The sequence below is a fragment of the Silurus aristotelis genome (assembly GCF_946808225.1).
Source record: "Silurus aristotelis genome assembly, chromosome: 2".
Classification (NCBI taxonomy): Eukaryota; Metazoa; Chordata; class Actinopteri; order Siluriformes; family Siluridae; genus Silurus; species Silurus aristotelis.
Window position 1 is genome coordinate 28,332,344 of NC_139575.1, and position 16,429 is coordinate 28,348,772.

At 36.9% G+C, this 16,429-nt stretch overlaps 1 protein-coding gene across 3 annotated transcripts; it reads right to left on the bottom strand.

Annotated features, from left to right (window-relative positions):
- Positions 1-337: 337 nt before the first annotated feature.
- LOC310721643 (delayed-rectifier potassium channel regulatory subunit KCNS2) lies at positions 338-14,187 on the bottom strand. 3 transcript variants are annotated; one of them, XM_083533492.1, is made up of 5 exons: positions 13,781-14,187; positions 8,705-9,682; positions 7,350-7,772; positions 3,411-3,459; positions 338-1,784 (listed from the first exon to the last, which is right to left on the bottom strand). In XM_083533492.1, the coding sequence occupies exons 2-5, from the start codon at positions 9,668-9,670 to the stop codon at positions 1,738-1,740; spliced, it is 1,485 nt and encodes a 494-aa protein (XP_083389618.1). In that variant the 5' UTR covers positions 9,671-9,682; positions 13,781-14,187; the 3' UTR covers positions 338-1,737. The 3 variants fall into 3 exon arrangements, with proteins under 3 accessions (XP_083389618.1, XP_083389619.1, XP_083389617.1); XM_083533493.1 differs by lacking the exons at positions 338-1,784; positions 3,411-3,459 and having other exon boundaries at positions 6,926-7,772; positions 8,705-8,871; positions 9,166-9,682; positions 13,781-13,941; XM_083533491.1 differs by lacking the exons at positions 338-1,784; positions 3,411-3,459 and having other exon boundaries at positions 6,926-7,772.
- Positions 14,188-16,429: the final 2,242 nt, after the last annotated feature.

A 16,429-nucleotide genomic window follows, 5' to 3' on the forward strand; every position in this document is an offset into this window, starting at 1 on the left:
GGCACATTGTACTCTATTACTTGCAACATGTTAAATCTGAGATCAGTATCCATCCAGTTGGTATGGAATTTGGTGAACAGGGAAACAATTTGATAAGGAAAAAAATGACAGTGTGTACTGAAGATTGTATGGTAGATTTAAACTACTTAGCACAGGGGGAAGCCACTGGCACTGGAGAAGAATGTATGCTGTCAACTCCCTAGATACTGTAGAGATCAAATTTCCCTAGAAGTTGAGTGACTATCTAAATGCAGAGCTAGTAATGCTAGAAATGGAAATCTGTCTCAAGATTATGAACATATTATAATGTAACAGAAATATACTCACCATGATAAAAAGTCGAATTTTATTTCTAGGTTTGGAAGACATGATATCTGGTCCCAAGCTGTTAAGTGGATAGATCTGTATTGTGTTCATGCAGTCTGATTTTCACAGGCAGGTAGGGAAAAAAAAAAAGGTAATGAACATTATATGATGACAATATCTACAGTATTACTGCAGCATTTATATAGTATTTTGATATGTTCCTATGCATGTTATTTTGCTGTTACTTCAAAGGGTGCTTAGGCAAAGTTTTATTTTTTAATTCTCCAAAAGTTTGAAAACAATTAATCTGTCTAAATAGCTGAAGGCCAAATTGCCAAAGTTCCCATAATACATTGCAATTTTTTTAAGGGCACTTAAAGGGCTTTTGAAATGCACAATCAATAATTTAGTTGAAAGAGATTTACTAGCATCCATGTACTGCATTTAGGAGTCTTGTAGGAATGTTATCCTGTCTATTATCTTGCACAAATCTTTAAAGTGCATTATACAGGTGCATCCCAAAAAAATTTGAATATTATTAAAAAGTTGATTTATTTTAGTTATTAATACAAAAAGTAAAACTTGTATATTATATAGATTCATCACACACAGATTGATATATTTCAAGTGTTTATTTTTTTTAATTTTGATGATTATGCGTAACAGCTAATGAAAACCCAATATTCAGTATGTCAGAAAATTAGAATATTGTATAAAAGTTTGTATTGTATAAAATATTGGAGACTCGTGGTGTCACACTCTATTCAGCTCATTAAATCCAAACACCTGCAAAGGTTTCCTGAGCCTTTAAATTGTGTCTCAGTCTGGTTCAGGTTACACAATCATGGGGGAAGACTGCTAACTTGACAGTTGTCCAGAAGACAATCATTGACACCCTGCACCTGGAGGGTAAGACACAAGGTAATTGCTAAAGAAGCTGTCTGTTTACTGAGTGCTGTATCCAAGCACATTAATGGAAAGTTAAATGGAATTAAAAAATGTGGTGGAAAAAGGTGAAACAAAGCCCATTCAAGAATTTTGCAGGAGATTCACAAAGAGTGGACTGCAGCTTCAAGAGCCACCGCGAACAGACATATCCATGGGCTACAACTGAGGCATTCCTTGTGTCAAGCCACATCTGAACCAGAGACAACATCAGAGGTGTTACCTTACCTGGGCAAAGGACAGAAAGGACTCTACTGTTGCTCAGTGGGCCAAAGTCATCTTTTCAGATGAAAGGAAAGAACATTTTGCATTTCATTTGGAAATCAAGGTCCAGTGTGTTGAAGAAGAGAGGAGAGGCACCAAATCCAAGTTGCTTAATGTCCAGTGTAAAGTCTGCACAGTGAATGGGGGTTAGGGGAGTCATGTCATCTGCTGGTACAGTGTTTTATCAAGTCCAACTTCAGCACAGCCATCTACCAGGAAGTTTTAGAGCACTTCCCTCTGCTGACCATCTTTATGGAAATGCTGATTTTCTAGAGCAGTAATAATAAGTAATTGTAATTAGGAAAATTAATTTGTACAACCGTGACGTTTCACAGGGGTATAAAAAATGAGATAACACATTGGACGAATTCCCTTAGTCATTCAGGACAATTTGTTAAATCATTTTATATAGCTGTGGTATGCAACAAAATGATATTTTTGTTTTAACAAAATAAAAAGCAGCTGTAGGAGAAAGCGATGACAGAGAACAAACTTGAAGAGAACATGTGTCTATATCACCTTTATGCACTGTGAAAAAGGGTTGTTTGAGTGGCCAAAAAATATTCAAGGATTACAGCTGGAGAATTAGCAGAAGTTAATTATGTCTTTGAGTCAGAAAGAATGTCTCCAGAACTACAATAAGATGTTACCTACATCATCACAACTTAAAACAGGTTAAGGTTCTATGTTCATGTTAAATCAAAATCTAGCTTTTTGGCAGTAAACATCATAGATGCATTTGGCACACACAGAGAGGTAGACATATGGAAAAAAAACCTCTTGCATACAGTTAAACATTGTGGTGTTTCATGTTTTGGAGCTGCTTTTCTGCCTGAACGCCTGGACATTTATTTTTAGGATACATTGATACATTATGGACTAATTAAATTAACACCTAAGACTTCTGGTCTACATCTTTTCGAGAATGGCCGCATAATCTATTAGCTTGCAACTTGCACGAAGTCAGTGCCCCAGATCTAGATATTAACAACTTTTAAGTGTTGACAGAGTTATGGAAGGGGCAACTATAGAGAAAAAGGGAAGACCAAGAAAAAAGATGAAGGCGAAAGACGAAAACAACTCGAACGTTCTTGAACAGATTAGCGCAAGCAGCAACGGAAAACACGGGGGGAAAAGCAAATTAGCCTGGTGAAGATTCTCAACAAGATTAGGGACTTTCGACAAGACAGCCACAAACAACTTCAGGATATTAAAGAAAAACTGAACAAATCTAATAAAAGAATCGAAGAAGCTGAAAATAGAATAGATTAAGCGGAGAACCGAATTCAAAACACGGAAGAATTGCTGGAAAAGATGCTACGGCCAACGGAACAATTTGAAGCCAGGCTAAATGACCAGGAGGGTCGAGCCAGATGGTCAAACATCAGGTTTTATATCGTAAACTTTCGGACATGATTTCTTTCCTCGAAGACTTTTTCAAATCAACCCTAGATGCAGCAGTGGACCTCCAGATTAAATGGGCCCACAGAGCACTAGTGCCTAATCCATCAACTGCAGCCGAACCACGCTTGATAATTGCCAAGTTTCTCAACTATAAGACAAAAGAGTTGGTTATGAAAACAGCCTGGTAGAGGAAGGTGATTGAATAGAAAGGCAACGGGATTTTCTTTGATCATGACTCTGCCCCTGACATGCTGTGGAAACTTTTTAGCTCAAGAAGCTAAAAAGGCACTGTGGGAACACGGCATCAAATTCCAAATGCAAATACAAAAGCTCTTTAAACAGAAAAATATCAGCCTTCAAAGAAAATACCTTCTGCAGTCTAACAAGCAACCTAGGAGTGAGGAGACTAAAGAAATGCACTAGAGTGTGAGATTGTTCCAGGATCATAGCTTGTATTACCATTAATGTGTTTTGCTTCAGAATAAACTTACCGTAACTTGAGCTGTGAGATGTGTTGGAGGGGTATATTAGGTGGGATATCTGCAATACAATACCCAAGCCATTAAGCGGCTGCCTGTGCTGACATTGAAAGCAGCTGCAAAACCATAAGAATGATTTTGATGTGCAACAGAAATGAAAGTATATAAGGAATATATTAAATGTTTTTGTGTCATGCTGAATAAATACGTTTAAACAAGTTACACTTAAATAAATAAATAAATAAATAAATAAATTTAAAAAAAGCTGGGTAAAACAAACAACAAAAAAAATCTCAAAATTAAATTATGTAACCAAAAATAGCCTAGAAATACTGTAATGTTTGTTCACATTTAAATAGGAGTCTGTAATACAGACTTATAATTATTATATAATTATAATAATGACAGACATACATATATAGTCAAATGTTGATATTCACTTGCACCCATATATTTATATATATATATATATATATATATATATATATATATATATATATATATATATATATATATATATATATAATCATTTATTTTTTTTTAACAGAGGTCAAATATTGAAGCTGTATGGTGCATAATATTCTAGTGAATCTTCGGTGTGACCAGCAGTCTGGATCCCAACCAAACGTTTTCAACGGTCTCTCAACAAATGCCTCTGTCTAAATATAACGAAGTAAATGCTGTTATTAACTTACCTTAAAATACTGACTCCCCAGGTGTTGGATTATGTCCAAAACGTTAATCAGAGGTATTGTGCTTATTTTATAGTTATAAATTAAAGAAGCCAGTGTCATATAATCTAAAAGCTAAACAAATTATAAGCAAATTACTATATTCATAATATTTCTGTAACTCTTTCAAGGCATTGTACTACCTTTTTTTGTGGTGCTCTGCTAAACATCTTGTCCAAGGAAAGGCTTCATTTAAAGTGATTACAATGTCTTGAGGGTTTTTAACATGCTAAAGCTGAATCTTTCATTTTCTCTCTCTCGGTCGAGTTAAACATGCTCCTGAGGCTCCAGTGACCACTGTTCCTGCCCCTCTCCCCTGGATCTTCCCACTTCGTCCAGGCCTGCCTCTGGATAGTGTTCTCTTCGACTGGAGGCCACTCTGTGCAGCTTGGGACGGTTTCTCATCAACACCTTGGGTGGTTCCGGAGTAAGAACGGGCGCTTTAAGGATGGATTGGACTTTAGTTAATGTCAACAGTGACTCCTACACTGCCTCTGATCATCATCAATGTACCCCGCAACATCGTATATCTGCTTCAAATGGACATTCGGTGCAACCCAGATAAGGATGGGTCCCCTACTGAGTCTGGTTCCTCTCAAGGTTTCTTCCTTATGCCATCTCGGGGAGTTTTTCCTTGCCACAGTTGCTCATCAGGGACCAACTTACTTACAAAAAACATATTTACTTTTAATCACCACATTATCTGTGTAAAGCTGCTTTGAGACAATGTTCATTGTTAAAAGCGCTATACAAATAAAAATGTATTGAATTGAATTGAATTTAACACCTCCTCCCAAAGACTAACTGCACCAGAAGTGGACCATTTTTTAAAATCTATTTTCCTTAGGATAAGAAAAGGTATTCTTTATTTGTATTAAATAAATGTATGATTTTGCTAATTTCTTTTTGCACAGGCTAAAAAGAAAAAAAAATACATTTAAATGTTAAAATTTAAATGGGCAAAAAAAACATCTTTAACAAAGAAACAAACAAATAAAAACAATATGAGCAAAATCTAATTGAAGACTATTTAGCCAGTAATTTTATCATTATTTCGTCAGAAATTGGTAATCTTTTTCAATCACCGTCCATGTTTACGTTATAAATTCATGTTCACGCTACCTCTTTTATGGCACATAGTCCTTTTGGAAAAGGTAGGTTTTCTTAACTATTTAGTAGAAAGACTTTAAAAGTGACTTGAAAAAATATTTGAAAAATATAAGCACAAGGCTGCAAGCACAGTCACAGGGAGCACCGAACTTTATAAGTTAGTGTGGCAAAAGACATCATTCTATGTACATTGGTAGCTGTGCAACTGGTGCTATTCTGACCACGTGAATTACCACGTCTGCTTTTCTGAGCACTCTTCCTCCTCACACGTGAGATTTTTTCTTGGAAACAACACTTCTGTCACTTCTGCACCAACCCTACTTGCCAGATTTGGCTCCTGCGGACTTTGCCCTCATCCCAAAGATGATGATCCAGCCCAAAAGTCGCTGTTTTGACACCATTGTGGAGAGCTATTGCGAATTGGTAGAAGCTGCTTGACACGCTTCAAAATGAAGACTTTCCGGACATATTCCAGAAGAACCAGGAGCCCTGGGAGCGTTGTATTGTTATGTAGGGGACGATTTTAAAGATGATAATGTGCAAACATAGATAAATCAAAACTTTTTTATACCACCTCATATATAATTAATACAGCAATTTACCTTTTGAGAAAATTTTAATAGTGCTGAGACAAGCAATTCTGTGATATCGTATATGCCTTTAATTAGCCTTTTATGTGATATTAGGCAATTTAGCATAAATAATTGACAGAGGTTGACCTGAGAACAACAGCAGCATTACATTTACACATCATATTACAATTTTAACATTTTTGCATGTATTAATAAAATAGCTTGGTAAATTATTTATCAGTGACAGAAGGCTCTATTTCATTTTTATACTGCAAAAATGTACTGCTATGAAGTATGTACATTTCCAGCTTTAATTCAAGGGGTTTTGCAATAAATTCTTTAAGAACCCTAACTTTCAACCCAGTGAACACATTTGAGATTATTTGGAAAATGCATAGCTGGCCTTCTCACCTGACATCAGTGCCTGACCTCACTAACATACTTATTGATAAGTGGGCACAAATCGCCACCATGAGATCTCCACACACTGAGATTTAATGAAAAGCCTCACCATTAGAGAAAAGACTTTTAGTGTTATTGTCAATTAAATTGTGACTCTCAGGTGTTCAGATACTTTTGTCCACATATTTCATTAAAGGATTTGGGTAGGTAGGCCCCCCTTTTCTAACATTTTTTTTATTTTTTTCATCAGCAAAATAATCTTTAGTTCTATAATACTTTTGGACCCCACTGTGTGCATCAATAATAACTGTTTTTTAGTTTTACAATTCAATATAAAGAAAATAAATGTTTTAAATCTCATGAAAATCCCTGTCTAGTTCTCCAGTATACTAATTTAAACAGCCATTTGTTATATATTTGTCTAAAGGAAATTAAGATGAAGATTAGACAAACACATGCATTTGCAAATGCTAATAGAATGTTACTTAATTTTATTTTTATTTTTTTATTTTTTTAAACATGTTCCTGCTTGTATCAGGTATCTTATACCTGACTTGTTTTAAAGTGCATGTTTCCTAATTTTAACAGACCAGACTATTTATTTGGTTAACTCTGTGTGTGTGTGTGTGTATATATATATATATATATATATATATATATATATATATATATATATATATATATATATATATATATATATATATATATATAATTTTTTTACTAATATTGTATAAGGAAAATTCTGTATGTTTTGGCAATTCGCTGGATTTGTGACTTTTAAAAATTTTTATTTGTTTAATTATTTATTTATTTATTCATTTATAATTTTTTTTTTTTTTTTTATTTTTTTTTACATCTGAGACATTTCCATTCTACCTGCAATTATTGATTGACCAACATACACCTACATACATACAAAGTTACATAGGGAGAATTATATATGTTCATATATTTTTAAAGGCATGAATACAGTTATATACTATTATGCTGTTTGCACTATTGGACGTAATAGACCAGCAGTTTCAGAGATTATAAATTGCATTTCCTCTTGTTGTAAATGGATCATTCATTTCATACTGTGTAGAAGAGGCTGAAAGAAAATTATGTACATAACTGTAATTTACTACCCCTCTTACATTCTCTCCATCTTTTTCCTCCTCCTTTTCTTCATCCTCCAAACATTGGCTATCATCTTCAGATCCTTCTTCATTCTCTTGCCCTGGTCCCTTCTTGTTGTTGTTGTTTCTTACTGAAGCCTCCAGAGCCTTCTGTTTGCGGTAGAAATGGGAGAACTTGTTGAAGATAATGGTAATGGGTAACGCCACTACTAATGTGCCACCCAGGATACATCCAGAAGCTGCTAACTTTCCAGCAACTGTGACAGGTACAACATCTCCATAGCCAACAGTGGTCATGCTTACTGTACCCCACCACCAACAAGCAGGAATGGTGTCCAAACCGACATCCTCCTCATACTCTGCAGTGTAAGCTACACCAGAGAAGACGCATACACCTACAGCCAGGTAGAGTAGAAGGATGCCTACTTCTCTGTAACTATGCTAAAAAGAAAAATAACAAACGAAGGTTAGCTGCATAACATAGAACCGTTTTTGTTGTTAAATTAGAAACAACACATTAAATAGAACCTCGCTAAGAGTTTGAAAAATTGACAAAAGAATTCACAAATACTCTCATTTGACATTTACTTGACATTTCTCTGTATTCATTAGCAAAATAAATTGTCAGTTGCTCCTGGGAAAAGTGGCAGATAGTGCCATTTTTATTAAACAGTATATATTTTTTCTTTTCGTAACTACAGTAATGTGTTGGTATCAATATGGGAGTTTATTTATTTAGGCATACATGAAAGCTAAAGAATATTTTTGCGTTTTATATAGAGCTTGAATAATTTCACATATAGAGGGAGTGAATGAATAAAGGATGGAAAGAAGGAAGACATTTGTTAAAGTGTGCTGAAATAAGTAGAACAGTTAAGTAGATCATATATTTATATAATTAAATATTAAATGTAAAACTCACACACACACACTTACACTTTCATACGACAAACGGTAATGCAAGATTTGCAATTGCATTTGGATTAGGTCACAATTTATGTGTCCACATATAAAGAACGCAATTGCAAATACAATTTGCTAATTCATTTGAATATTGTCTGAGTATCCTTCCACATATATATTATTTGATGGTGGTGTTACTGATTTTAGTTATACACCTTTACCATAACTCAACAAGATTTTTTCAATAAAATAGCAACAATTTTACAGGAGACAGCGATATAGAGGTAGGTTTATGATTTGAAATTGTCTGCCACCATTTCCGAAGCAAGTGTACCCAATAATATTGGTATATATAACTTGGTATATATGACTGTATATACATCAATAGTGGTTGGATATTAATGTCAAGCCTTTCCAACTTAGTTATTTAAAAAAGAAATGACTCTAATTTACAAGCAGAATTATCCTACCCGTAATGTAGCACCTAATGACCTTAGGCCTGTTGAGTGCCGAGCCAACTTCAGCACTCTGAAGATCCTCATGAGCCTAAGAACCTGAACAATTTTCCCAATGTTTTCCAGCTCTGATTCACTACTAGCAAACAGGTCAAAAATTAGGGTGATGTAGATAGGCAGCACTGAAACGATATCAATCACATTTAGAGGATGAAGGAAAAACTTTCTACGATTTGGTGCAAGGACCATGCGTGTTACCACTTCAAAAGTGAACCAGCAGATGCAAAGAATCTCCAAAGCTTGCATGGTTGGATCCTCAATTAACTGGCCACTATCATCATACACCTGATACTCTGGGATGCTGTTGATGCACATAGTGGCAATTGATATTAACACAACAATGATGGAAACCAAGCTGAAGAGCTTGCTTGGAATGGAATATCCTGGATTTTCCAAAGTCAACCATAGGCACTTACGTATATTTCCAAAACGCATGTCCTGGAAATGTTGGATGTCCTTGTTTAGGTCAGATATCTCATCCACAGAGGTGTCCACACTGCTTACATCACTTTCTTCATCCCAGGACTTGTGATGGCTCTCTAACCTACGATCATGATAGAGATAACTACAGCAACTATCCAAGAAGAACTCATTAATTCCCCAGTACTCAATTTCCTGGCAGAAGGAGAAGATGCACAGCTCCTCCATAATGTGCAGTTTCCCAGTTTGGTAGAAATGGAAGACATAAGGAAAGAGATTCGGGTTTCGGTCGAAGTAAAATTCCTTCTCTTGAATGTCATAGTCATCGCAAACCTGTAAAATGGCTTCAACAGTGTCACAGGACAGAAGGCGACATAACCGGGTATCTGGAAACCTCTGTAGAGTACTAGAAGAGAAACTGTGCTTCAGACCACCCACATTGATGTTAATCAGATGGTCTTCAGGGCTCTGATCACATCCAGGAAGGTTCTTTTTTACCATCTTGTATTTTGTCTGTGAAGATATAAAAATATTTTTGAGATAATGTTCAATAGTGATGCAAAGTAATGTTTTCTAAAAATCTGTTCCTTGATTTTAGTTAAAGTATCTATCACAATATGAGTTTGGTAAATGTATTGTGTAGTGTACTTGGTCATTCACAGGAAAAGAAAAATACTTAGTGAAATGTAGAAACTAAACCCAAGATTAACATTGCAATCAACCTCTAGGACTCTGGGACAGTGGGAAAAGGTTGTCCGGACAGATGACTCATGCTAAACTGTCTAGCAACTTAATAAACATGTCCACATCTGCCCTATGAATAGAAAATACCTAATTCAAAGTATATTGACAACTTGAAATAATGGTGCATTATGTATATTGTGTGTGTGTGTGTGTGTGTGTGTGTGTGTGTGTGTGTGTGTGTGTGTGTGTGTGTGTGTGTGTGTGTGTCGGTCGGTCTGTCTGTCTGTCTGTGTAGCTGCAGCCCATTGGCCTGGCTCCAAGTCCACTGTGACCTTGTGCATGATAAGCGCTTAGAATATGAATGAATTAATGAAAACTGTTGGTAGGATGAAGGAAAGTGAGAAAGGCATTATCTATGTTCTCTATTCAAAGTCTGGTATATTTTCACTAATAGTCCTTTCAAATTAAAAATAAAATAACATCTGCTACTACTCCCAGAACATGACACTGAAAGTAAAATCAGCACAGTATTACTTATTTATGTTCTTTATACCTTTCAAGTAAATTTAAATGACTGAACTTAGTTCCAGCTGTATTATTTTCAGTGTGCATTCTGCTGCCTATTTTACTAGGTGTAGTCCCATCTAAAAGTACTGGAACAGCAAGCCTAAATGTTTTGTTTTGTTTTTGCATGAAGCCTGCAACCCACTGTTTTCTGGACAAAGCTTCGTTATGTTGTAATGTGTTTTTGGTCACTGTCAAGTTGCATAATGAAATTCTTCCCAATTTGATTGGATGCATTGCTCTGTAAATGAGCAGATAGCTTGTTTTTTGTTGACTTCTGAATCTTTTCTGGTGCTATCATCATTAGTTCCAAAAATGTGTGAGGTTATTCTAGAACAGGGGTCGGCAACCCGCGGCTCCGGAGCCGCATGCGGCTCTTTCATCCCTCTTCTGTGGCTCCCTGTGGCTTTGGAAAATAAATAATGAGTATTTAATTAAAATGTATTTTATTTTAGTTCGTTAGTTTTTAAAATTTTTCAAAAGTTTTTTGTCGCTCTTCATATGCGTCACAACCGCTAATGTGCGACACCCACCGGCACGCGACTTCTTAAACTTTTCGACCCCAGGTAGGCCAACTATGGAGAATTCTAAGAAAAGTGTCTGAAGAAAACAGAACGTTTAATGCTACGTGGGCAGATTCATATGCTTTCACTGTTGACCAGACTGGTTTACCAGTATGCTTAATATTTAATGAGAAACTAGCAAACAACAAAAAGTCAAATGTCGCAAGACATTTCCAGAATAAACACGCAGCCTTTGCTCAAAAATATCCAGATGGAGATGAGAGAAAAAAAGCCGTTTCGGAACTGATGCGGAAGGTTGATCTGAGCAAAAATAATTTCAAGAAGTGGATGAAGTCTGCAAATTCAACTACATGTGCTAGTTTTGTGGCCGCTCGGGAAATAGTCGGCTACGGGAAGCCATTCACAGATGGAGAATAAATGCAACACATTATGGTTTGATTATACATAGCATAAAGGCAAAAAAAAAAACGTTGCATGTAGTGTTATTTCATTTCATTTCATCTTCTCCCGCTTATCCGTAATTCGGGTCACGGGGGCAGCAGTCTAAGCAGATTCCCCAGACACTTCTCCGTGTACAGGGATCAGGCTGTCAAGGCCCCCAATCCTCTCATCACCGGTCCCTTACGGTCCCTCCTGCAGGTGGTGAGCCCACGGGAAGGCGGCCCCACGTCGCTCCGACGTCACGGTCCTTGGTTTATTTTTCTCGTAAGGGTCCCCTGGAGCATAGAGGGTTAAGGGCCTTGCTCAAGGGCCCAAGAGTGGCAGCTTGGCGATACCGGGGCTTACATGTAGTGTTATTTCAATTTAAATGTCAAAAGGGTTTTGTGGCTCCCAGTGTTTTCTTTTCTGTGGGAAACAGGTCCAAATGGCTCTTTGTGTGGTGAAGGTTGCCGACCCCTGTTCTAGAAGCAGCTATGCAAGCTTCTGACTCAAACCATGAACCATGAACAGATGCTTTTTTTCTCTTCATATTAGAGTTTTTGGTAGATGGTAATCCTAGTCCCCAAACGTTTATGGCTCTTTCTGGTATCGCATTGTATATAACAAACTGACTTTATGAGTGGTTTGCTTCTCGTGCCATGGCTTCTACTTTAGAACGTTTCTTTAAACAGTGGATTATGATACCTTCACCCCATGAATATAGAGGCAATTGGTGATGCTGCTAACTAATGCTTTTGGGTTTATAATCAAAGAGTTCTAACAATGTTTCTGTTATCAACTGCTATTGTTTTTTCATTGTTTAATTCAGATGTCTGGTTGTTAGAACACCAGCGGGTTCTGTTTTGCCCACTACTTCTGCAATACCTATGATCAATTTTCCATCTTTCTTTACTTGTAAGAAGGCTTGCTAGACTTGTTTTCTGGTCTTCATTTTGATTTATTCTTTTTATCAAACAAATGCTGTCAACAATCCAACAGTGCACACTTGGGCATTAACAAAACACCTGCCAATTTTCCAGTGTTTTGAATCACTTGAAAAATGAGAGGATTCAAACAAGTGCCATTTTTTAAGTGCTATTTTATAAGTTGCAATGTCTTAAGTAGATTTTTCAAAGGTTTCTATGGGAACTGTAGAAGTTGCACTAAAATTATCAGGTAAACGCAGTTTGGAGTTAAAGAAGGTAATACATCGTCAATCACCATAACTGCCCTGTTTAAAAAAGACGCATGTAAAACTATATACATATATACTCTACATCTAGCCGGGAACATACTCTCCTTTAGTTTAGTGTGAAAAGAAATGCAAGAATGCAAAAGTGATTTGTCATATGAAAAAAAAAAAAACATTTGTAAACTGTAGTAAAACCAGACAATTTAATGGCATCTGTGCAGTATGCAAGGTTGAAATCATCATAAGACATTTTGCCTGCACCTTTTACATATATTGATTTTCGAACCTTAAAAAAGTGTTCAATGACTGGACAGTGGAAGTTAAAGTTATTTGCAAATTATGCAGTGTTCCAAAAAAAGTGATTGTGACCAGTCCAGTGCCCTAGCATTATGAGTGTTTGTCTTTGATAATATCTTTGTTTAATGTTGATCACGATCATCAGAATGTGCTATTGTAATACATTTCTGTATATGTGTAACAAATGTATGTCTGCTAACTATATTACAACTGCTATGTAGTCTACTGCATGTATTGGCAACACACTAATTGATAATAAACTAATTGTTTTAATTGCATTGAGTAAGCACACCATGTATTAGACCTGTAGCCCAAAGTAGACCTGATAGATCTGTACATCTGAAAATTATACGGGCCATGCATTCTCCTCTTAAATGTTTGTAGAGACTTTCACAGAGTGCACTCTTCACTGGAGAACTGCTTCTGGCAGTTTATGCACTTAAGGCTGAAGTTAATCTATATTTAAAGAGAGGAGCCCTTGGCTGCCATGTTCTGGGAGAAAAGATTATAAGACGGATATGTATATGTCCTACATCATATAACAGGCAACAGCTTCATCAATCATATATATATATATATATATATATATATATATATATATATATATATATATATATATATATATATATATATATATAATATCACTCATTTATTAATTGTTAGTAATATTTGAATATGGACATGAAAGAGATGGCAGCAGTTATGATATGTATAACAGAAATTAATAATAGGTATGGGTTGAAAATATATTGCATAATATCGTTTCTACAATAAAGCTGACTACATAACAAAGCATCATATTCTGATATTAAAATCTTAGAAATTTGATAAATGTATGCACAAAGCAAACAAAGGGGAAAAACTGAAGCCCATGCCTATTATTATTATTATTGTTATTGTTATTATTATATTATTTAGAAAGTAACTCACCTCGAACAACTGAATGAGCTAAGACTCTTGTACTCGCGTATTGCTGTACCTTTCATTTCATTTTTTCCCCCTCACCACTGATGCTCCAAATCAAGTTCCACACTCGATCTGAGTTTCTTTGACATAGGTTTACCGCATCGTTTTTTAAAGTGTTCACCTCTGACGGTAAGGAGACGGGATTTCTCGCCGCAAACGACGCCCTCGTGAAATCTGACTGTCTCACGCAAGGCACGTGTGAGAGCAGCACTGAATCCGGCACCTTTTTTTTTTTTTTTTTTTTTTTTTTTTACTCGTCGTGGTACTCCAGTGTAAGTCCACTATGGGTAAAACTGTACAATTTTAAATTGTTGGATTATTTACAAGTAGAAACTGTGTGCATGCAGAGAAGGTGAACACAAATCATACAAGCAACGTCTTATTATTTATTAGGATATACAGTATATAATGCATCTTATTGCTGTGATAAGGACTACAGTTTGCTCCTTTTGTGGCTTGCTGCTATACCACATTGAAAATCCAGCTGTCCCTGAAGAAAAAAAAAAAAGAAAAAATTCGGACACCCCATTACATTTTCAGTTTTTCATAAAATATTTTTTTAAATACCGAAAGTGATTTAATTGCAGGTAAACAACAAAAATGACCTTGTTTTACATATTAAATCAATAAACATGAGCATTCCAACTGAGGAAAAAGTTAGGACACCCTACCCCCTAATAGCTATACCCCCTTTAACTTAAATAACTTAAGTGAGATGCTTCTTGTAGCCATCTACCAGTCTCTGACATTGGTCTGAGGAAAGTTTGACTCACTCCTCAACGCAGAATTCTTTCAACTGTGAGATGTGTGAGGGGTTTCTTATGTATACAGCACGTTTCAAGTCACCCCACAGCATCTCAATGGAATTAAGATCTGGGCTTTGCCTCTGCCATTCCAGGACTCTCCATTTCTTAGTTTTCAGTCAGTGCTTACAGGATTTACCTCAGAAGTGAAGAATAGAGTGCAGGCAGGGTGGAGTGGGTAGGGAAGAGTGGCAGGAGTGATTTGTAATAATAGGGTATCTGCAAGAGTGAAAGAGAAAGTTTATAGGACTGTGGTGAGACCTGCTATGTTGTATGGTTTAGAGACAGTGGCACTGACTAAAAGACAGGAGGTGGAGCTGGAGGTAGCAGAGCTAAAAATTTTGAGATTTTCATTGGAAGTGATGTGGATACAGGATTAGAAATTTGAATGTAGGACGTTTTGTAGACAAGGTGAGGGAGAATATATTGAGATGGTTTGGACATGTGCAGAGGAGGGACATGGGGTATATCAGTAGAAGAATGCTGAGAATGGAGCCGCCAGGAAGGAGGAAAAGAGGAAGACCAAGGTTCACTTTCACTTAAAAAGTCAGGAGCACACCAAACTAAATGTCTGAGGTTTAAATAAGGCAAGCCAACTTAAAAAAATCTGAGTAACAATGTAGAAGATGCAACCTGAAGGAAATTGGAGACTGTAAGGTGTTGGCGGGGGATAATGTAGCTAGACAGCATCGGATGGTGGTCTGTAGGATGGTTTTGGAGGTGAAGAAGAAGAGGAGGAGACTGAGGACGGAGAGAAGAATAAGAAGGTGGAAAATGAAGGAGGAGGACTGTAGTGTGAGGTTCAGGGAAGAGGTCAGACAGGGACTCGGTGGTGGTGAAGAGGTGCTGGATGATTGGTTAACTACTGCAGGAGTGATAAGGGAGGCAGCTAGAAAAGTACTTGGTGTGACATCTGGAAATAGAAAGGAAGACAAAGATATGTGGTGGGGGAATGAGGAAGTGCAGGACAGCATAAGGGGAAAGAGGTTGGCAAAACAGAAGTGGGATCGACAGAGTGATGAGAAAAGTAGGCAGGAGTACAAGGAGATGCGGCAGCAGGTAAAGAGGGATGTGGTGAAAGCCAAGGAAAAGGCATATGAGGAGCTGTATAAGAGGTTAAATACAAAGGAAGGAGAAAAGGATTTGTACCGATTGGCCAGGCAGAGGGACCGAGCTGGGAAGAATGTGCTGCAAGTTAGAGCAATAAAGAATGGTGATTGAAATGTGTTGACTAGTGAGGAGAGTGTGTTGAGAAGGTGGAGGAAGTATTTTGAGCAGCTGATGAAAGAGGAAAATCAGAGCGAGAGAAGGTTGGATGATGTGGAGTTGGTGAAGCAGGAAGTGGTTATGATTAGTAAGGAGGAAGTGCGAGCAGCGATTAAGAGGATGAAGAGTGGAAAGTCGGTTTGACCAGATGACATACCCGTAAAAGCATGGAGATGTTTAGGAGAGATGGCAGTGGAGTTTTTAACCAGGTTGTTTAACAAGATTCTGGAAGGTGAGAGGATGCCTGAGGAATGAAGAAGGAGTGTGCTGGTACCAATCTTAAAGCATAAGGGAGATTTGCAGACCTGCAGTAACTACAGGGGATTTAAGTTGATCAGTCACACCATGAAGTTATGGGAAAGAGTAGTGAAAGCCAGGCTGAGACAAGAGGTGACCATCTGTGAGCAACAGTATGGTTTCATGCCGAGGAAGAGCACCACAGATGCCTTATTTGCTTTGAGAATGTTGATGGAGAAGTATAGAGAAGGACAGAGGGAATTGCAGTGTGTATTTGTGGATTTAGAGAAAGCGTACGACAGAGTGC